General features: G+C 42.0%; 1 protein-coding gene across 5 annotated transcripts in view; it reads left to right on the top strand.

Annotated features, from left to right (window-relative positions):
- The first annotated feature begins 38 nt into the window (after positions 1–38).
- ablim2 (actin binding LIM protein family, member 2) overlaps positions 39–22,457 on the top strand; it is a 103,497-nt gene continuing 81,078 nt past the window's right edge. For 4 of the 5 annotated variants that reach the window (XM_053639306.1, XM_053639304.1, XM_053639305.1 and 1 more), the window contains exon 1: positions 18,928–19,194. In XM_053639306.1, the coding sequence (XP_053495281.1) occupies positions 19,179–19,194 (16 nt within the window). In that variant the 5' untranslated portion in view covers positions 18,928–19,178. Of the gene's footprint in view, positions 281–18,927; positions 19,195–22,457 lie in introns of those variants that run through there. The other variant, XM_053639303.1, reaches the window with a different exon arrangement.

Here is a 22,457-nt window from a genome sequence, read left to right as displayed (position 1 = left end):
CACGCCCATGCAGAGCGCAACAACACACACACACACACACACACACACACACACACCCCTCAGACATTCACTGCGCTCATCTGTTCCGCAGGACCTGTACTGCTCCGGAGCGCACCAGCGCGACTGGGATTGCTCTGATCCGTGTGCATCTTTGGATTGACCTTGCGTGTGTGTTGTGTGTGTGTGTGTGTGTGTGAGTGATGCGCTCTCTGAGCTGATCAGCTCGGCTGCAGCAGTGTAACCGGAGTGGAGACGGAGCCGCGCACCACCATGAGCACCGGTGAGTGTTACAGGGCTGGATCTTATCATTAATATGCATTTAATACTGACATGTTGAGTGTGTGTGTGTGTGTGTGTGTGTGCGTGTGTGCGTAAACTGTCATCTCTGCCTTACAGGCCAGTTACGCAGATTTGCCTTTAAGAGCAGCTGCTCTGCTTGTTTTCCTATTGTGAAGTGTGTGTGTGTGTGTGTGTGTTGCAGGTTGCGCAATACATCACCAGTCTATGATTATAGCAGTATGGATGTTAGAGTAGAGCAGGGCGATATGATCATAACGATACTGATGTCACGATAAAGCGATGGACTCGTTCATGATGCCCTTCTCGGAGGGTGTTGAAGGTATCACGAGATCTTCGACCGTGTGGCACGCAGCCGATCCGATACTACGACGTGTCTGTAATCATTCATCGCTTGCAGACAACGGTTTCGAAACCGCTTTGCAGATATTGCAGTGCGTAAAATGATAATAACGCGTCGTGAAATCATGAAGCCGCTGAACGTTTTCACCTGGTCGTGTTCGATCGGGAATTAACACGAGTCACAGTATACACAGCGGTGTAGAGCGTCTTCGTGCTGCGATCCTGAGCTCCTGTCTGTCTGGAGTTTGCTCTCTCCGTGTCTGCGTGGGTTTCCTCTGGGGTCTGCGGTTTCCTCCGATTGCCCGAGTCGGGGGAGTAACCTGGGCGTAGCCTGGCATGGGCGTTGGGGGCTGTAGCCCTGAGGATGTTTTCTTCAGCTCTGGATAAATCTCCACTCGGAGGCGAGACCAATCAGACGGGGTTTACTGGACCTTACGTGGAAATACCCGTCTCTTATTGGCTGAGAGTTCTCAATTCTGCCAAACGCTAGCTAACACAGTCAGTTTGTGTGAGGGGAAAATGGATATATGCCAATTATTATTATTATTATTATTACCAGTAAAAGGGTTGAAACTGAAACACTAACTTCCTCTGATGCTGAGCAGGAAAACAAGGTGTGTAAACGTCTATACGAGTCCCAGTTTACGTGAACGTGACATGAGCAGAGCAGGAGGAAAGATAATGTACTCTGCATGGCACTGTAGTAGCTAAACCCATACAGTGATAGCTTAGCTGTTCCTCCACTTGGCTAGCAACGCCAAACTAGCCTATTCTCGTGTTAGATATCCAACAGTGATAACACCTGAGGCAAGATTGATGATAAATCCAAATTTTTGTCCAAATTTCACATTTGATGGAGAAGAATCTGGCCTCAGCGAGAGATGATTAACAGTCCAGCTATTGCCCCTGGCCCAAGGCTATGCTAAATTGCCTCTAGGTGTGTGTGTGTGTGTGTGTGTGTGTGTGGTGCCCCATGATGGCATCTTATCTAGGGTGTACTCCCATGGGATAGACTCCAGATCCAAGTGTAAGTTTACAATCCGAGGAGAGAGACCTCGTCAGAAGATAGAGGGATATAAATAAGAAAATGTAAGACGAGACATTTAACGAAACAAATAAATCAAAGAATTGACTAATGACTGCGTTACGTAGCGTCGTTCCTCACAGATCCAGGTTACTCTCTGTGTGGAATTTCGTGTCCGTGTCTCCGAAAGAACACCCCTCTTACTGAACGAGACTTGGTGCCGAGTCTGGACGAGGACGTGCGGTTCCGATTCTATACGTACTGGGACGTGCGGTTCAGTACAAACTGAAGGAGCTAGTTTGTGAATAGTGGACTTGTCGGTCGTGAGGGAAACGAACAGACTAGGTGAAGGAACGAGGACGTGCCGGTCTCTGATACATGCCTGTCGTTCGTTCAGTTCATCACCCTTTCAACAAGAAGAGAAAGAGAAAGAGGGCGGGGCAGTGCATTTGAAGCGTGTGTAGCACTAAGACAAGCCGTATGTGTTGTTGTTGTTGTTGTTGTTGTGTTGTATCCGTAGCATAATCCGCTATACACAGATGTGTCAAACTGACTGAGGGCTACCTTAAAATTATTGTAGCATTGAAAACTACTTTATTTATTTATTTATTTCAAATTACAACCGTATCCTCATTTGTTGCTGCTCTCTCAAAACTAGCCTGCACTGACTGATATGTTTTTCTCGGAAATAAAATCACCAGACCTTTTCTTTGTGGATTGGACATGTCGATTTGAATAAATTATCTCTTGAAAACTTGTTTATAAACGAACGTATTGAGCGAATGGAACAATGGTTGCGCTGGAAATCGCGTACTGTTACCGGACCTACTGCTCGTCACAGTACGAACCGGTCAGTACAAGTGTGTAGCATGAATACAATCCGGATGTACTATATCCGCCATGTTGGTATTGTCATGTGACCTACAACTTAAAATGAGCCGACGCGTCGCCTTCCGCCATTTTTGATTCTGACAGCTCTTCTGCGCCAGTCCTATTGCCTTATGGGATAGCGCAGTGTCCATTGGTTCCACACTAACGGAATCTCAGTGCGTCATCCGGGGATTTCTCGCCTACTGTTTTATGGATTCTGAGAATTCTGACATACTACTCCTTTAACGAACTGCTTTTTGCCTACTATATGGTATAGTAATAGGGATATTCGGATGCAGCCCCTGACTTACTCATAATATCTAAAAAAAGACACTCACTGGTGCCAACTACTGTTGTAACTTAGGGCAAAGGAGATAGGGTCACTGAACGAATCTTTTTGTTGAACGGAATCAAAAGAGTCGAGTCACTGGGATGAATCAAAGTGACCATCGCTAATAATACACTCAGAGGAAAAAGTGCTATCTGCCTCCTTCCACATACTCATCAGCTCATAGATGCCTATGATTGGCTAATGATTAACAGGGCAGAGAGAGTATGCCCCTCCCACCCAGAGCACACGGCCAGTTTTGCTGTTTACGCATGGCCGTGACATCATCGGGATTCGAACTCGTGATCTCTTAACGATAGGGAGCAATGCTCTTATTAAACATATATACCGTATTGAACTGAATGCGATTTTATTGTAAACTGTACATTTACTACCTAAATTTAGGAAAAGCAGGTCAGAGGATAGAGGACGTACTATAGGAACACCTCCAACATCTGATGTGGCAAAATACAAACGAGACATCAGTTTATACCTCGGCAGCTTAATCCAGAATCCTGTTTTCCTGAATAATGAACTGCTGTTTACGGATCAGTGGTGGATTTGTGGATCAGTGGTCTTGGGTTAAGCCTGTGAACTTCAGGTAGCAGGTCTGTAATGTTTTCACCAGCAGTGGCATGGATTTATTGATCAGTGAGATGTTGTGTAGTGCAGGAGTGCTGGTAATTCCCTGTCTAACTATCTGAGAGATGATTCAGCAATCAGGCCGTGTGTGTGTGTGTGTGTGTGTGTGTGTACTGACCAAACCCTCGGCTGTGTTTCAACACCGACATCATCGCCGTCAGAAGACGTGAACATTGGATGTGTCGAGTCAAGTCAAATTTATTTATAAAGCACATTTAAAGACAACGGCAGGTGGTCCAAAGTGCTGTACCAAACATTCAAATTCATCACATTGAGTAACATTATAACACAAAGAATAAACTTTGGACCTCATGTGAAAAGGGAGACCGTTCCAAAGTCTGGGACCAACTCCGGAAAAGGCTCGATCACACTTTGTCTTATTGTGACAGCGGGGGACGGATAAAAGAAGTCGATTAAGTGGTCTCAACGCTTGTAGGAGAGTAAAGGTGAAGAACATCAATGTTGTACTTTGGAGCAGAACCAGAAAGCACTTTGTAAGTCACAGATCACTCCAAGAGTTTTGGCATATTTGTTAACAGAGAGAGAGAGAGAGAGAGAGGACCTAACTAGGCCTCAAGAGCAGAAGAAACAGTAGGGCAAGCCCAAAATAATGATTTCATTTTTGCTTTCATTTAACAATTGTTAGCCATTCAACATTTACGTTTATGGCATTTGGCAGACGCTCTTATCCAGAGCGACTTACATTTATCTTATTTATACAACTGAGCAATTGAGGGTTAAGGGCCTTGCTCGAGGGCCAAACAGCGGTAGCTTGGCTGTGCTGGTGCTTGAACTCTGGTCAGTAAACCAGAGCCTTTAACCACTGAGTCACCACTGCTCCATTTAATGTCCTCAAGACATTTAAAAAGGGACCCAAAAGGACTGATGTCATGTCAGCTGGCAAGTACATGTATAATTGGCTATCATAATCATAGCAGTGAAAGGAAATATGTATGAAAAGTAGAACCCAGGGGAAGCATATAAAGGGAAAACGACAGAGGACCCAATATGGAGCCCTGAGGAACACCACACGATAAGAGGGCGGAAGAAGAACAGAAATTCCCTATGTTTACTGCGAAAGTCTTATCTTACAGATAAGACGCAAACCACTGCAAAGCCAGACCCTTGATACCGACCACAGACTCTAAGCGATTTAAAAGAATACATTGGTCGATAGTATCAAAGGTAGCGCTAAGATCCAATAAGACCAACACAGCACAAGTTCCAGAGTCAAGTGACATTAAAACATCATTAGTAACCTTTAACCGGGCAGATTCAATGCTGTGTAGAGATTTAAAACCTGACTGGAACTCATGGAAAATATTTGACAAACACAACATTTTCCAGCCACTTCCAGATAGCAGGCAATTTGGAAATACTGTGGGTCAAGACAAGATAGCTGTGTAAAGTTGGATCAAGATAAGGTTTTTTAAAGCGAAGCCTGCACAATTGCGGTATTCGTTCCCATTTTTGGTTCATCCTGAACAGTAAACTCTTTATATTATACATATTTACTTTGAGTTTACATTTCCGACGTGAGACACGCTCAACATAAATCTCTTCAGCGTCTCTTCACACAGCGTCTTTTGAATTGAACCAGAATCTTATATGGGTCCACTTTAATAGGAACACCTGTACATTCGTGTCGTTATCTAGTCATGTGGCAACAGCATAATGCAAAAACGTCATGCAGATATAGGTCAAGAGCTTCAGTGAGCGTTCACATCAAACATCAGAATGAAGACAAAGCCTGACCTCTAAAGTGTGACTTGGTTTTTTGGTGCCAGACGGGTTGGGTTTGAGTATTTCAGAAACCGCTGATCTCCTGGGGTTTTCACACACAGCGGTCTCTAGAGTTCACACGGCACGGTGCGAAAAACAAAAAAACATGACGCGAGCGACAGCTCTGTGGGTTAGAAACGCCTCGTTGATATGAGAGATCAGAGGAAAATGGCCAGATTGTTTCGGATTGAGTGATATTAATCACTCTTTACAACCGTGGTGAGCAGAAAAGCGTCTCAGAATCCAAAACACATCGAACCTTTCAACTGTCCAGTTTGGGTGACGTGTACCTCTTGACCTGTATCTGCATGCTTTTATGCATTGTGCTGCTGCGACATGATTGGATGATTGGATAACTGCATAAAGTGGATGGTAAGGAGAGAGAGAGAGAGAGAGAGAGAGAGAGAGAGAGAGAGTAATTAGCTCTGACATGTTGCATTAGCCTGTGACATTTCTCTTGTCTTGGCTTTTATTTGAGTTTGTGATTAGCAGTAGGAATGAAAGAACGGCTTCCAGTCAACATCGTCAGTCAGACCGCTACAGGGCTTATAGACATGCAGCAACAGCACGAGGATAAACCAAGATGACATGATATCCTCAGCTATATAACTCGTTTATCTGCTTAATGAAGTACGAAATAAAGAGCCATAAAAGTCATGAACTTGTGTGGCTCAGTGGTAATACACTTTACAGACACAGCTAATGCCATGATAGAATGTGTATATGACAGCACAGGGCTTAGATGTAGATCTGGTGGAGCTGTTAAATCTAATCTAACATCTATCAACAGCTAGACAACGAAATGATTAGATTTGGGCTATGCATTATATCATGAGGTCTCACTGAGGGCATAATAAGAATGATGTGGAGCAACACACACACACACACACACACACAGACACACACACACACACATAAAGGCAGATTGGATTTATTCGGTCTTGTCTTCTTCAGTCTAATCATTGGCGCGATGAACGGACGAAGCCGACTAGTTCAAGTACGCTGCTGTGAAAATGTATTTGCCCCCATCGTAGCTGCTTTCAGCCGGACTAGACACAACCAGGCCTGATTACTGCAAACCCTGTTCAATCACGTCAACACTTAAATAGAACTTTTTCAGCAGCATGAAGTTGGGTAAAAGGTCTTACTCAGTAACACACTATGTTAAAATTGAAAGAAATTCCAGAAATGATGAGGAAGAAGGTGATTGAAAGACATCAGTCTGGGAAGGGTTAGAAAGATATTTCAAAGGCTCTGGGACTCCAAAGAACCACAGCGAGAGCCGTCATCTCCAAATGGAAAAACTCGGCACAGTAGTGAACCTTCCCAGAAGTGTCCGACCTTCCAAAATTCCTCCAAGAGCACAGCGACGACTCATCCAGGAAGTCCCAAAGGAGCCAAGGACAACATCAAAGGACGTACAGGCCTCTCTTACGTCAATAAAGGCCACAATATTTCATGACTCCACTATCAGAAAGACACTGGGGGAAATGTCCTCCATGGAAGAGTGGTGGGGTGAAAACCACTGCTGACCCAGAAGAACATTAAGACTCGTCTGAATTTCACCAAAACACACCTTGATGATCCTCAAACCTTTTGGGAGAATCTTCTGTGGATTGATGAGCTGAAAGTGGAACTGTTTGGAAAACAGCGCTCCCATTAAATCTGGTGTAAATCATACCTACGGTCAAGCATGGTGGAGGAAGTGTGATGGTGTGGGGATGCTTTGCTGCTTCAGGGCCTGGGTAACTTTCAGTAATTGAGGGAAACATGAATTCTGTGTCACTGTGTACACTGTGTCTCATTCACCCATTCACACACACACTCACACACCAGTGGTAGCAGAGCTGCCACGCAAGGCGCTAACTTGCCATCGGGAGCAACTTGGGGTTCAGTGTCTTGCCCAAGGACACTTCGGTATGTGGAGTCACGTGGGCCGGGAATCGAACCGCCAACCCTACGATTAGTGGACGACCCGCACTACCACCTGATCCACAGCCGCCCCTTATTATTAGGGGGCCATGATAGAGAAGGGCCCATGGGGGAATTTCACCAGGACATGGGGTTATACCTCTACTCTTTTACGATAAGTGTCCTGGGATTTTTAGTGACCACAGAGAGTCAGGACCTCGGTTTAAAGTCTCATTTGAAAGACTGTGCTGTTTTTACAGTATAGTGTCCCCGTCACTAGGGGACCCACACAGATCACAGGGTGAGCGCCCCCTGCTGGCCTCACTAATACCACTTCCAACAGCAACCTTAGTTTTCCCCAGGGGGTCTCCCATCCAGATACTGTCCAGCCTCAACCCTGCTTAGATTCAGTATGAAACCAGGCGAGAACTCCAGAGAGATATGGCTCTTTACTAACAAAAACGAGTGGCCCATGACACAGAGTTGGCTCTTTGCTGTAATGTCATTTTATTTGTCAGTTATTTATACGCTAATCCAGCCTGCATGTACTGTAGATTATTCCTGCACAACACCATCTCTGAGACACTCCCATTCGATTTGTTTCCTTATGTAGGTCTCTTTCAAAGTCTATAAATATCCATCTTTGCCCTTCTCAGCCTATATTTATCACATGTGCCTGTTTCTTTTATCCAATACAACAGAGTCCTTATGATGAGTCCTTATGAGCGTCAGAGAAAATCAGGAATGTATATCGGTCTACACTTTTGAATGTTTGGTGTAAATGATCTGTACGGGTTAATCTGATATGAGTCAATTAGATGTGATGAATGTGTGTGTGTGTGTGTGTGTGTGTGTGTGAGCAAATGGAGAAAGTACCACGTTGTCCCAGATTCAGTGAAACAGGAATTCAGCAGAATGTAGCGTGTTCGTGCCAGGCAGGCGCCTGTCAGAGCCGGGGTTTTAAAAATTTTTTTTACTGATTGGTTTGATGAGTGTTCGGTATTTGCTGTTTGTGTGCTCAGTGCTATATATACAGCAAGGACAGGACAGCTTTGTCATTGTTTGTTGGTTTGTTTGTTTTTAGCATCTCCATGCCTTCTGGTGATGGGGGTGGGAGTCGGCATTCCTCCAGTTTTTTTCCGTCCTCTCTGTGTAAAGTCATGCCGGAGTCCTGAAGTCATGAGACGGCGTTCTGAGTTAGACAGTTTCTGATTTATTTATAACTGATATGGATTTTAGCGTTCGTCTCCATCAAAAAGTACGGCTCACGCTTGCCATTAAAGCTGCATTCATGATGATAAAATCATTTTAATTATAATTTATATTATATTAAGGCCCGTCACGATTAATACATAATCACCTAATCGCAGTTATTTGAGATGATTGTGATTAGCCGTGTGTATTTATTTATCATATAAATGTATGTAGATGCTCATCACATTTTATTTAATAGTTCAATTTTCCTCCGGATTCTGATTGGTCAGACGTTGTTGGTGCATTCTCGCTACACGTTGAAGGCGTTTCGGTTCGAGATGAGAAGATGAACATGAGACGACAGAACAGAATGTCAGCTTTCATTTCCTCACATTTACATCTAGACGTGTTAAACAACTGAGAACGTTGCACCTTCTGCTTGAACACACCTATTCCCCCCCCCCCCCCCCCCAAGTGATCAAAAATATTGGAACGTATGACTGATAGGTGTTTCTTGCTGCCCAGGTGTGCGCTGTTAAATCGATTTTTAAAAAAAGAATTAATAGCTCTGAACGTCTACTCTTGGTTCGAGCCCTGGGTTTCGCCTGTGAAGACTGCATTTGTTGTTAAAAAGGATAAACCAACATGAACACCAGAGAGCTGTCTATGGGAGAAAAGCAAGCCATTTTGAAGCTCAGAAAAGTGGGACAATCTATCAGAGCATTGGACAACAATTTGGATATCACGTCATTCTTTAATAAATAAAAACGTGTATGGTGTAAGAGGAATGAGACACTTTCAGATGTGCCGTTATAGGAAAATAATCAGATTCGGGTTGGTAACAGTAACTCCACTACATCATGCTCCACACCTCGTCATTGATTATTTTCCTGTTACAGCATTGAGATTGGAACACTGGTGTGTTGTAAAGATTATATTGTTTAGAACAGCAGTTGGATCACTGATTCAGCGCTTTCTAATGGTTATTAATACGAATATTGACGAAGAAATTATACGACATTCGCGAAAGACTTCAGCAATTGATGTTATTAAATGTGGGGTGCCAATAATTTAAAAACCAGTACTTTGCTTAGACATTGGCACCTCATGCTAAAAAATATATCCTGTTAAAATTAAACAACACAAAATCCTAGTATATTTAAGCTCAGAAATATCATGTTTGTAATATCTATATGTTCATTCGTACTCATTTTCATTGAGTGGCAAAAATTCTGGAGCTGTGTGGAGCTAATCTGCTGAACTGACTAAAAGTGTGTGTGTGTGTGTGTGTGTGTGTGTGAGAGAGAGAGAGTGCTGAGGTTTGCTATGTGAGCATCAGAGATGAAAGAGACTGACGGAAGTGTATTATGTTATAAAAACCTCTTGTGTGGATTTGCGTTGTTTCGCTGCATTTACAGCGGTTTAAAAATGCCTTCCCGGTAATACAGACATAAAATCATTAGCATTAATTGTTTCCTCATGACTGGGAAAGAGAAGAATTTTTTTAAAAATCAAAAACTGAAATGATTTATAGTGTAGTTGTACAATACATTCACATTTCAAATTTATTAAAAAACATCATTACATGACACAAGTGTATGACACAAGTGTTAACTTAATATGATTTACATTACACTACTACACTTTATATACTACAGTTTAGGTTTGGTTAAAATGTATTCAAATATTTTAATAAAGTGACATCAGTGTGAAAATGGCATGTTTGATGTTCATTATGTGGCAGGATTTGTATTAGCTTTGCTAGCAGATTAGCAGAGCCAGCTAACACTACTAGTTGCGTACATTGACCAGAGGCACCAACATACAGTGTGTGTATATATATGCCTATATGTGTGTAAATCTTCTTCTATATAGTTGAACGCAAATAAAATAACGCTTTCACAAATCCGTGTGAAAATTGGTTTACATGTTTCCGTGCCAGGCTTTGTATTAGCCATTAGCGGTGCAAGCTAACTAACTAGCTAACTAACTACAAACGCTCTCTAGAAGAGACCCCAGTGATCTCTTCTACGTCCTTCCAAGCTTTATTCTTCTGCATAATGTCTCTAGACACATTTAATGAGAGGTTGTATATGACAGGATAAGCTTTTTTATTCCATTTTTGCACATCAGACAGTAAATGTAGCTTCCTGTAAGGGGGAATGTAAAAAATATTTACATATACGCACGCGCCATGCGATTGTACCGAGGAATCGTTCTAGCCAATTGTTTGGATTTGTCGTTTGACCTAATATGCATAAGGTTGAGAAAATCTCACCACACATGTCGCGCTATTCGATTTGTCGCGCTCTGAAAATGGAATTGAAAATGGCCGCCTGTCTCTTTGTTGCTTGTTAGCGTGAACGCAGAGTTGCATTAGTGTAAGAGCTAAAAAGTAAAATAGTAGCATTGTCCGTTGATTGTCAGTGAAATATTGGGCAGTGTATTTTCATTTGTTTAGTCATTTCCAGTAAACGCTTTATCCTGGATCTGGAGTCTCTCCCGGGAACACTGGGTGTGACTCGGGAATACACCCTGGACTGGGAATATACCTTGGATTAGGAATACACTCTGGACTGGGAATACACCTTGGACTGGGAATACACCCTGGCTGGAATGCCAAGGCATCACAGGGCTAATATGCTGTATATATATGAATGTATTTATTGTAGCACAAGATCACCTCAGTACAGATGTGTGTACACTGAGACGGCACAATGCATGTCGAGACATATTCTATAGAAGCCTCATATACAAGAGAGAACCTCATCATCTGAGAAGAAGTGTGTGTGTGTGTGTATGTGTGTAAAGTCCTTAGGGGACATACAGTGTAGCGAATGAGATGTAAAGCAACTTCAAAAGGACGAGTTAACGGGATTAACTTAATCGTGGCAGGCTCAGACTCATCCCAATGAGTGCACTACACACTACTGTTCAGCCTCTTACAGATAATGCTGAACTTTACTCATCCATCCATCCATCAGTCCACCCGTTCATTTGAAGTTAGTTAGTTATTAGTTAGTATGTTTAGTATGCGAATGCTACAAGCGATGGTAAAATATTGTTAAGAAAAATACATGACGTAAAGAAAAGCCCGTGCGTGTGTTTTTTTCTTCAGAACCGGGCACGGTGGCTTAGTGGTTTGCACGTTTGCCTCACACCTCTGGGCTCGGGGGTTTGAATCCCGGCTCCGCCCTATGTGCGTGGAGTTTGCATGTTCTCCCTGTGCTTTGGGGGTTTCCTCCGGGTACTCCGGTTTCCTCCCCAGTCCAAAGACATGGGTGTGCGATTGTGCCCTGCTTCCAGAGCGTCCCCCACTTTGTGCCCCATGTTCCCTGGGATAAACTCCAGGCTCCTCTGCGACCCTGTGTAGGATAAGTGGTACAGGAATGGGTGGCTGGGCATCCACATGTGAGTCCCGCGAACTTCATGGCCACTCACTTACACCTGCATGAAGGTGAAAACCTCCTGTTTGTGTAACTTTTTTGCATCCCTCAGGAACCCAGTCCCATTCTAAATAATGTAGTCGTATTTGGTTACCTCCCTATCACGTATACAGTATATACCGTATACCTAGCCGTCCCATATTGTGTTTCCATCATTTGATGTTGCACTGTATGTCAAACGAATCGTGTAATTAAAAAAAAAAAGCCAAGTAAACAGAATCACTTACAGTAAGTCTCGAATGTTACGTAAATTGAATCATGATGTTTAATTTTATGGATGTTTATGGATTGTTAATTCAGCTGCACTATATTAAAGTTTTTGAACAGGGCTAGCTTTCACACAGCCTTTTATACAGAGTTAAATGAAGTTCTTTGTTAAAAACTTGCTCACCCTGTTTACACGCCACTATTTCAATATTGAAATATTTGTTGCACAATGCAGACTTTTTAACATTCTCTATTTTAATTGGTGACAGGAATAATGAGAAAACAGGCGACAGTACAGACATTATCTTGATGTTTTAATGTTTACGTGATATGTATGTGTGTGTATATATATATATATATATATATATACTGCTTAGCGTATTATTAGTCATTGAATTTTTTAACTCTGTATTTTCATGCTGAAATGAATGTGTTTAACAGAAAAGACTGTAACCTTACCAATATTTAATGCAACAATTTAGCTAATATTAATGAGCTATTATGTTTATTTTATGTCTGTTGCACTTGATTCTTAACTTAACTTTACCTTAAGTTAAAGTTTTAACTTAACTATACTTGACTGTTTCTGTATATATATATATATATATATATATATATATATATATATATATATATATATATATACACACACACACAGTGGGGGAAATAAGTATTGAATGCATCAACATTTTTTTTCAGTAAATATATTTCCAATGAGGTTATTCACATGAAATTTTCACCAGACGTCAGTATTAACTCAAGAAATCCGGAAATATAAAGAATTCACAACATTAAAGTCTGTAAATTAAGTTATGTGTAATAAAGTGGAATGACACGGGAAAAAAGTATTGAACACGCTAAGAAAAAGCCGTTCTCCAAGGCAAGGGAAGACAAGGAACCGGCTGAAATTCTTAAGTAATTACACCCGCTATCTGTGCAAAGGAATATCAGATGGGGTTTGCAACCTTACCAGTATTTATTGCAAGAATTTAGCAAATATTTATGAGCTATCATGTTTATTTTAATGTCTATCATTTATACATAATGCAGAAACCTATAACCCGTGTCTAGAGATGTGAATTGAGACGACTTCGTACAGGGTGTGTACCCATCCACATTCTGGCTGCAGGTCATTTGGTGGTGCGTTACAGTTTGTTGTGGAAGTGGGCATTGTTCGTAGTCCTTTAACAAGTTTGGAACGTTCCCAACTTCATTGTTGTGTCTTCGCTCAGGGCCTGCGTTATGAAAGAGTGCGATTATTGAAGCAAATTTAGCAGTTCCACTCTTTGAGAGTTTATTCATTTATTAAACATCGTTCAGCGCAGCGTTATTCTTTATCCGCTTATTGCTTCATCAGCCATGAGGACATGAAATTCAAGACAATTTCAATTGAAATAAGCTTTTAATAATCTCATAATGAGTCTCAGAATGCGAAGTCTGGCTATATTCGGTATATTTCACTTGAATTAAATACTATTTGTTAGCATGCCGCGGTAAAACGTTTTTTTTTTTCCTCTGCTGAATTTTTTGTCAAGGTTGGATAAATGCGTTATAGTGACGTATAGTGAAAATTTAGATGTAAACAAACCTATCCTGTGAGTTTCTTTTATAAAATAGCGTTCAAATTTTTAAGAAATGATCATTTATTGAATGGGAATGCAGCAGCACATTGTGTGAACCAGCGTAGGTTCGAAGTGCGTAGCTTTAGTAAGCAAAGCGCATCGCGAGATTCGTAATTTTATCACCGAGTTCAATCCGAATGTTTTCTTGTCACAGCTCGACCTTTTCTTTTACATCCCTGGGAGATCCACGTAGAGGTTTAATTAGCATGATTTCTTCACTGCCGTAAGCTACGTTCACACCTACAGCACTTTTATGGCTGCAAGTCACCAGTCGTGTGTAACTGTGTAGTCACCAGTAGGCGTTCCTACTACTGGTTGCCATAGTAACCAGTATTTATCGGTGAGTGGCGCAACTCGCATTCCACTTTGGACAACACATCAGTTTTCCTGCCGCTAAAATGAAACATTCTGCACGGAGAGCGTTTGGATATCAGATTCACCAGTGTGTGTATATATAGTGCACCAAGTCGCTCCAAATTTGCATAAAGATAAACTTTTCTTGACTTCGTCACATCACTGGACACGCCCACATCTAGTCGCCAATGATCGCTGTCGATCATGCTGTCAGCTCTCGTTGAATATTAATAGTCTCCAGTCGCTTTGTTGCTGTGAGTCGCTGTATGGTGGTGAACCTACCTTTAAAGGCACATCGCTGCATAACACACACACACACACACACACACACACACACACACACGTGTTGTTTCGGCTGTCAGTAGTTACTAAGGAAATGTATTAACTGTCAGGGATAGTCACAGGACGTGTATAAGAGAGAGTATGAGTGAATTATGTAACGTGTTTCCTTTGAACACTGAGCTTCTGTCTCTCTCTCTGTCTTTATCTCTCTCACACACACACACACACACACACACACACACACACACAAACCTCCTTGCAACAACGTGTCTTTGATATTGTGTTTGTATTTTCCACGATCTGCCCAGACGGCGTTTCACGAGCAGTAAATCTAATATACATTCTGGCTTTTATTCAGATGATATCGGATTGTATCAGGTTTAGGTGAGGGTTCGACCCACTGAAGCAGCTGTTGGGAAATAACCACTCGTGTGTGTGTGTGTGTGTGTGTGTGTGTGTGTGTGTGTGTGTGTGTGAAAAGGTGAAACTCAGGCCCACCTGCTGTGGCTATTATTACAAACGCCAATCACTTTGATCTCGTCATCGTTCATTTCTGTACAGAGAGAGACGGAGACACGGCGGTCAAACTACACACGGAAGACTCATAGCAATCACGAATTCATTTTTATCCATGCCGGTTTCATCTGCCGTCTATTGCACTTTATTCTTAACTTAACTTTATTTGACTGTTTTTGTGTTTAGATTTTATTGTGATATTTTTTTTTCTGCTGACGATTGTTTTGATATATATACAGTGGGTGAAATAAGTATTGGACGCATCAATGTTTTTTTCAGTAAATATATTTCCTATATATATATATATATTTATATTTGCTTCCACCTCCAGACTTCACTGTTAGTGTAGTGTTTTTAGGGTGATGTGCAGTGCCGTTTCGTCTCCAAACATGGTGTGTAGTATGACAGCCAAAAAGTTCAGTTTGCTCTCGTCTGACCAGACTACACTCTCCCAGTATTTCATAGACTCGTCCAAATGAGTCGTAGTAAACTTTATACGAGCTTCAACATGCTTTTTCTTTAGTAATGGAGTCTTGCGGGTGAGCGTGAGCAGTGGAGTGCATTGCCTATTGTTTTATCTGTGACGATGGCACCTGCTGCCTCCAAGTGTTTCTGGAGCTCTTTCCGAGTGGTCCTTGGCTCTTGGGCTACTCTTCTGACTATTCTTGGGCGGCTGTGGATCAGGTGGTAGAGCGGGTCGTCCATTAATCGTAGGGTTGGCGGTTCGATTCCCGGCCTGCATGACTCCACATACCGAAGTGTCCTTGGGTAAGACACTGAACCCAGAGTTGCTCCCGATGGCAAGTTAGTGCCTTGCATGGCAGCTCTGCTACCATTGGTGTGTGAGTGGGTGAATGAGACACAGTGTAAAGCGCTTTAGATTAAAGCACTATATAAGTGCGCCATTTACCATTCTTCTGACTCCCTGGTCAGAAATCTTGCGAGGAGCTCCCGTGCGTGGCCGGTTGATGACGGAGTGATGTTGTTTCCACTTGTGGATAACTGCCCCGATGGTGCTTACTGGAAGATTCAGAAGTTTTGAAATACGTCTGTATCCGATTCCATCAATATGTTTTGCATACTGGGAGAGCTCTTTGCTTTTACACATCATGAGATGTTTCTTGTGTGACACCTTGGTAACGAAAAGACCAAAAAAAGATTTTATCACACTTTTAATTCATCATTCAGTGCTTATGTTTGGGTAAATCCGATGCGCTCTCCTGTTACGCGTACAGCTCGTTCTCAGACAAGTCACAGCGTTATTCATAAAAATTCTGTCCTGGAGAAGCGACGTCTGATTAATCCGTGCACTTTAAAGAGACAATACTATGTTTATGTATTTAATACGGTTTAAATTTTTTGCGTATTTACAGCCAAAACGTACATTTCAGCATGACGTTTGACGTGTAAACTGTGCTGCTGGACTTTACTACTGCTCCTCAATAGAGCTGACATCAACTGAGCAACTAGAATGCACTTAAGTTCAACTTTGAGTGCGACTGAGACACGCCCCTTTTCCAGCAAGCTCCTCCCCACATGCATAGCTTTCACGCAACTTCTCAACAACGCTTACGTCCGTAGTTATGCCTGAGGTCCGAGTACAACTCGTCCTAAAGGTTACGAAGTGAAGATGCTAAAACGTCAATAATAGTATAGTGATAATAATAATAATAGTTTATAGTAAGGAAAAGCTTCGACAGCGCTGGGAAAAAGATGGTCTGTAAAACTTTACTAATCTGTAACGCTGTAATTAAATGAACTGGATGTGTAAAGAAATCACCCAGGCGTCATAAATGCCTCTTTGGTCTGTTAAAGCAGACGTCATGTTCATTAGAGCCGCTCTCCGTCCGTGTGTGACCTCCCACTCCAAGTGGAGTCCTGATGATAACAGTTTTGTCATTACTGTATCGTCAGTCTTGCCTTCGTGATGAAATCAGGAATGCGAGGCCGCAGTTTCGGGGGCCGTTTGCAACGAGGTTAAATAAATAAATAAATAAATAAACCGAGGAATCTCAGGGGTTTTATCGCTGTTTTATTTCAGTTACGAAACTCAAAACACAAGGGAAGATAGATTTGGAGTGAGTTTTTGAGTGAGCAGATGTATTTTTTTTTTTTTAAAAAAGCAGGCCCTCCAGGAACTCCGCGATATCTGGAGGAGCTTCCAGTTTTTCAAAATGGCCGCAGATTTTCCGCCGATTCGGGCCGTGTGACGTCGTCACGACGCTCAGTCGTGCAAAAGCCCTCTTCGATTCGAGTTCAGCTAAAAGGTCTCGTTTACCAACAAACAAATACATGCAATTGCAATTTCACCAATTCAAGTAGCACAAAAAAAAAAATTACTTAAATATTTCCGGGCACAAAATCACAAAAAAAAATCCCCTCGAAATTCTGTACGGGAAAATAAAAAACCCCTCTGTAAATTATTTTATATACATAGATCCTTGTTCGTCCTTCATGTTGCGTCTTTGTTCTGCAGGAGTATAAATTATTTAGGTTGCCATCAGCAACGCGCACTTTCAACGCACAGAAAAGTGCATTAACAGCACATCAACGCTTTAACCGGAAGCCTGCGTCGCACCAATTAGCTTTCATAAATAATTAACCCCCACCAGAAGGGGTTAAATGTCGTCTGCCGCCCCCCATCCGGTGCCATGAGACCCCTGCGATGGGTATTCGGTTGTAGAGAATGTTCTATTTATAATACATTGCTGCAATAAATTGGCCAGTCTGTCTTACAGGAATTACAGGGTTGCCAGATTGGATTTCACTTCAGTCAGGATTGTGGAGCTGTTCGGTTCATTTGAAATCAATCCGATCTGTAACTTTGCTAAATAAAATGTAAGAGGACCTTTCAGCCCCATTTGATGAAGCTTTTTAAACCTTAATATTCCAGAAAAACAAAACAAAAGAGAATATACAAATTAATTTCCTGCCTGAAGACTGAAATCCACCCAAAATAAGAGTCTATCAATCAATAGGAAATTCCTTAATGTATACGTGTATGTATATATTTCTGGAGTTTGCATGTTCTCCCTGTGCTTTGGGGGTTTCCTCCATGTACTCCGGTTTCCTCCCGCAATCCAAAAACGTGTTGTAGGCTGATTGGCGTTTCCAAATCGTCCGTGGTGTGTGAACGGGTGTGTCCCATCCTGGGTGGCCCCTACCTTGTGCCCCGAGTTTCCTGGCATAGTCTCCAGGCTCCATGCGACCCTGTGTAAGATAAGCGGTGCAGAAAATAGATGGATATTTTTCCACATAGCAAGAAAATGCATGTTCTCCCCATATCCATGTGGGTTTCTTCTGTGTTCTCCGGTTTCCACCCGCTATCCAAAAACATGCCAGGAAATGGATTGGCTCTGGACTGGCATCCCATCCGGTTTGTATTCCTGCCTCACACCTAGTGTTCCAGGTTTCCAGGATTCGGATCCGGATCCACCACGGAAAAAAAGCCTTTACTGAAGTGGAATGAGAGAATGAATGATTAGAAAATTCCAGTGCAGATTTTCACGCAGGACTTCTGGGGAAACTTGCTCATATTTGTCATCTACCGAGCAACCAAACCTGTCTGAATATACCGTAACAATGAGAACTGTTTTGTTAATCACTAACGTTAGTTAACTAGCACACAGGTTCTATGGCTGCAATTTTTTTCTCGTACTAGGTCATTCTCTAATCTCTGCCGTGATTGGTCCAAAAAACGTGCATTAATTAGTGACATCACTAGTACTGAGAGTGTCGCTGGAAAAATCCCAATTTAGAGCGAAAACAATTGAGATGTTGTGCAAAATGTAGACTTGTCCGAATTATATGAATGATGTCGGTGGTGCTACAACTTAAGCCCTATTTGGATTGGATTAGTTATATCATCAATGACATTTTGACTCTCTGAAAGAAAATAAAGAAGCCTTAACATGCTAAATTTCCAGTATGCTGTACATGGCCGCCATGTACGCTTTTTTGTTTATTGAGTTCCTGCGTTGTAATTATGACACTGTCATGCCATTACATGTGCGTTCACCTTGAAATGACGATATATATATTTACAGGATTGAATGCAGCATAATCCCTGGACACACGCTAAAAAACTTAGCTGGGTCGTGGGTGGTTTCTTGTCAATCTGGCAACCCGGAGAACCAGCTACGGTATGAGCCTTTAATGCCAGAGTGCTTCACTTCCAGTGTGCGCTCACCTCAGAGCTGAGACTCGTCATAGAGAGGATGTCGGATGAGAATAGACTCGGATAAAACAGGATTATTCTCTCGGATATTTAAAGAATAATAAATAAATAAATAAATAAATAAATAAATACAGGGTTCGATTCGGATTTCCACCTGAGACCTTGACAGTGAAGAGTGAAGAAAATGCCAGAGAAAAAAGGTGAGGCTGGTGTTCTTTCAAACTGTAGCTTCGTGCTGTGTAACGTTGCTTTTTCAAATAAAAAAAAACTTTAAAAAAAAATGTATATATGATAATATTACTGTCTAGGTATTGAATGTAAACCACAGAATGGATTTAACCACATGAATAAGAGCATACAGGTGGAATGATGCAGTCAGTTAATTGTCATTTTTTTTAGGTGGGCAGAAAGGGGTGGCAGAGTTACACTAAGGGGTGGCACGGCATACGTTATTCATAGTACAGTTCTTTTGGTAATTCTTAGCACAAAAAGAAAGATCACGCTATGACACTGCAGACGAATTGGTTTCATAGTTGTTCTTAATATTTGAGGGATTTGCTCCAAAAACGTTCATTTGGGGTGGCATTTGGGGTGGCAAGGCTTATTTCAAGGACCCTTGTGTGTGGTTGGGAAAAGGAAGGATTTTTTTTAATGTTATAATAATCATGATGAGCAAAATAACCTGATGACACAATGACTGAATGAATCCGATTGCTATGATTTAGCTGGAAGCCGATGGTTTCATCACCTAGCGATAACAGCACGATATTTTTTATTAAATATGGGAGTAATTTGTGCAGCACGCACAAAAACAACATTTTCAGCGTTCCACCTAGTGTGTAGTCTGCTGCTTGTGCACTCCATGAGCTGTAATGCAATCTGGACCCTCTGGGCAATAGGCCGGTCCAACTCAGTGTGTGTGTGTGTGTGTGTGTGTGTGTGTGTGTGTTTATGTAATAAAGAAGGCATGCGAGATAAACAAAGGGTGGTGCAGGAACACTGTGATGGTTCCCAGATGCTTTGTGAGGTCGATTTGCATGCATGTAGAGAAATTATTGTTTTCAAAAATGATTGTTCCTCCGGAGACACGCTAACGACTAGAGACGTCACTGATGACGTGGGTTATTGGAATGTCTTTTCATATCATGTTGGCGTTACGGGAAGTACCGAACGTTCAGTAACAAACAGAAAAGTTCAGTACCCTCTTGTGGTTTGTATTCAAATGTAATTAAAAAAAAAAATTCCTATCACTACGTTCCGGGAAATACTGGAAACTGCTGGTGAGAAAATCTCAGCAGTGTCACTGATGTCACCAGTGAAAATAAATAAATAAATAAATAATTGCCAATAAATTATAATAAAATGCCATAAAAAAAGTGTTATTGTGGAGAGGTGTGGATTATTTGTCCAGCACGAGGCTCACCCCTCCCCCTTCCCGTCCCCTCCCCCTCCCCCCTGTTCACGATACTCTACGCACAGAAACCCAACAGAGTCCTGACTCGTCTTATTACAGAACTGCTGCGATAAAATAATTCATCTGTTTATCCTGACTGAAAACGTCCGATAAAATGCACATTGGTAGATACTCTACACTCTTAAAAATAATGGTTCTTCAATGCTTCTTTACAGCACCATAGGTTCTGCAAAGAACCTTCTTCTTGTCAAGAACCATTTTTCATTGGTTCCTGCGTTGAACTATTCGGTCCTTTTGTTTCTTCGGAGCGGTGTACTGGTCCTTCAAGGTATCATCCATCCCTTAACAGGATAATGTGAACCCTATAAGGTTCTTTGTGGGTTCTGGAAAAGGTTCTCCTGGGATCACTCTTAAGAACCTTACTTACGATCCTTCAAGTCATAACTGAGTGTGTGGGTGTGGTAGAGCCGTTAAGAACCCTTTCTGGGGTCTTTAAAGCACTGGTGAATAGCTGGTTCTCTAAAGAGCTTGCGAGTGAAAGGTTCTTTGTGCATTTAAAAGCGTTCTCTGACGCCATCGGGCTGAAAAAAAGCCTTTTTTGGATTCAAATTGGAGCTATTATTTTTTATGTCCAAGCCAGTGTTACGCAAGAACCGTTGAACGTCCTGTGTTTTCTTTTTTTTCTTTTTTCTTTATTAACAGTATAAAACGTTCTCCTGTTAGGAGATCTGAATACAGTTTGTTTAAAAATGTAGATTGATATTTTTTTTTAAAATAAAATCATCATGGTCGTATAGCAGTTCCTTAAAGTGATTAGATCGGGGCGTCCACCAGCTGCCAGGGGCAGAATTTCACAACGCGGTGTGACATTTCTCAGGTTTATAATAGCGAGGCTTAATTGGGTGCTGCGCGGCTCCTCTTGCGGTGTTGGAAAGCTCGTCCGGGTGTACGTCACGCTCTGATAATTTTAAACAGCTCGACACGGCGTGACTCGCGAGTGTAAAAGTTGGACACGACCGCCTGTTCTCCACCTGCGTTCAACGCACGTCCCATCCAAGTCATGATGCAAGTCTCATTTCCAGGAAATCCTGTATCTGGTGTCACCTCCTGGATCCATCTGGAACCTTTGCGCTGGGAGAACAACTTTTCCTTCTCATTCCTTGCTTTTTTTTTTTTTTTTAATGTTGCCTGGCTGGATTGAAACATTTCTCTAACAGCTCTGTTAGTGACAGAAAAAAAACATTTGGTGCTCATGGGAAACGAGGCGGGGTTTTACTGGCGTCCATCGCCGTTATATGACGCTTTGAGCCGATCAGAATCCGTGCCGCTCGATCCAGGCTTGCAGTGGAGACGAGAGATGACGTAACATATGGATTTGTTCCGGCAGACGGCAAGACGGTGGCGTACCGTATTCGCTTCCTGTTGCTGGGTTTTTGTGATCAGAAACGGAGGCAAACGATCCGTTAACTGTCCGGCCTCGAGTGTAAGTCGTGCTTTGGATAAGAACGTCAGCAAATTACTGTAGCAGACGTGAGAGTCAGAATCTGCAGACTCGGACAGCTCAGACGCCATGTGAAATGTTATTATAGCACAGTTAATTGAATTCGTAAACGCCACGTTAAGACCAAATCAAACCGAAAAGTGTTTTTAAGGCTTGTTTTGTTTTTTTATTTGTTTTGGATCCATGTTACAGAACAGGTGCAGTAACATTTTAATCGACGCTTTAATCCACAGCGTGCGTGTAAAAACGCAACCCCGCCCACCCTGCCGCGTTATTTACACCCGGGATTTTCTTATTTCTTACTTGTATCCATGATGCATTAACAGATGACGCAGCCATTTTTGTGGAATATGTATTTTGATACATTATACAAGATACCCCAAATAATAAAAGAACAGCATATGAAATATGGCAAATGCAGAAAAAAAAATGTCGTAAAACAAAACTGAATTGAAAAATAATATCAAATATAATAATACAAACCATTGGCACCTTGTCCAGGGTGTACCCCGCCTTGTGCCCGATGCTCCCTGGGATAGGCTCCAGGT

The sequence above is a fragment of the Ictalurus furcatus genome, chromosome 13 (assembly GCF_023375685.1).
Source record: "Ictalurus furcatus strain D&B chromosome 13, Billie_1.0, whole genome shotgun sequence".
Taxonomy (NCBI): domain Eukaryota; kingdom Metazoa; phylum Chordata; class Actinopteri; order Siluriformes; family Ictaluridae; genus Ictalurus; species Ictalurus furcatus.
The sequence above is the reverse complement of the archived record's forward strand: the minus strand, read 5'-3'. Positions and strand labels throughout refer to the sequence as shown.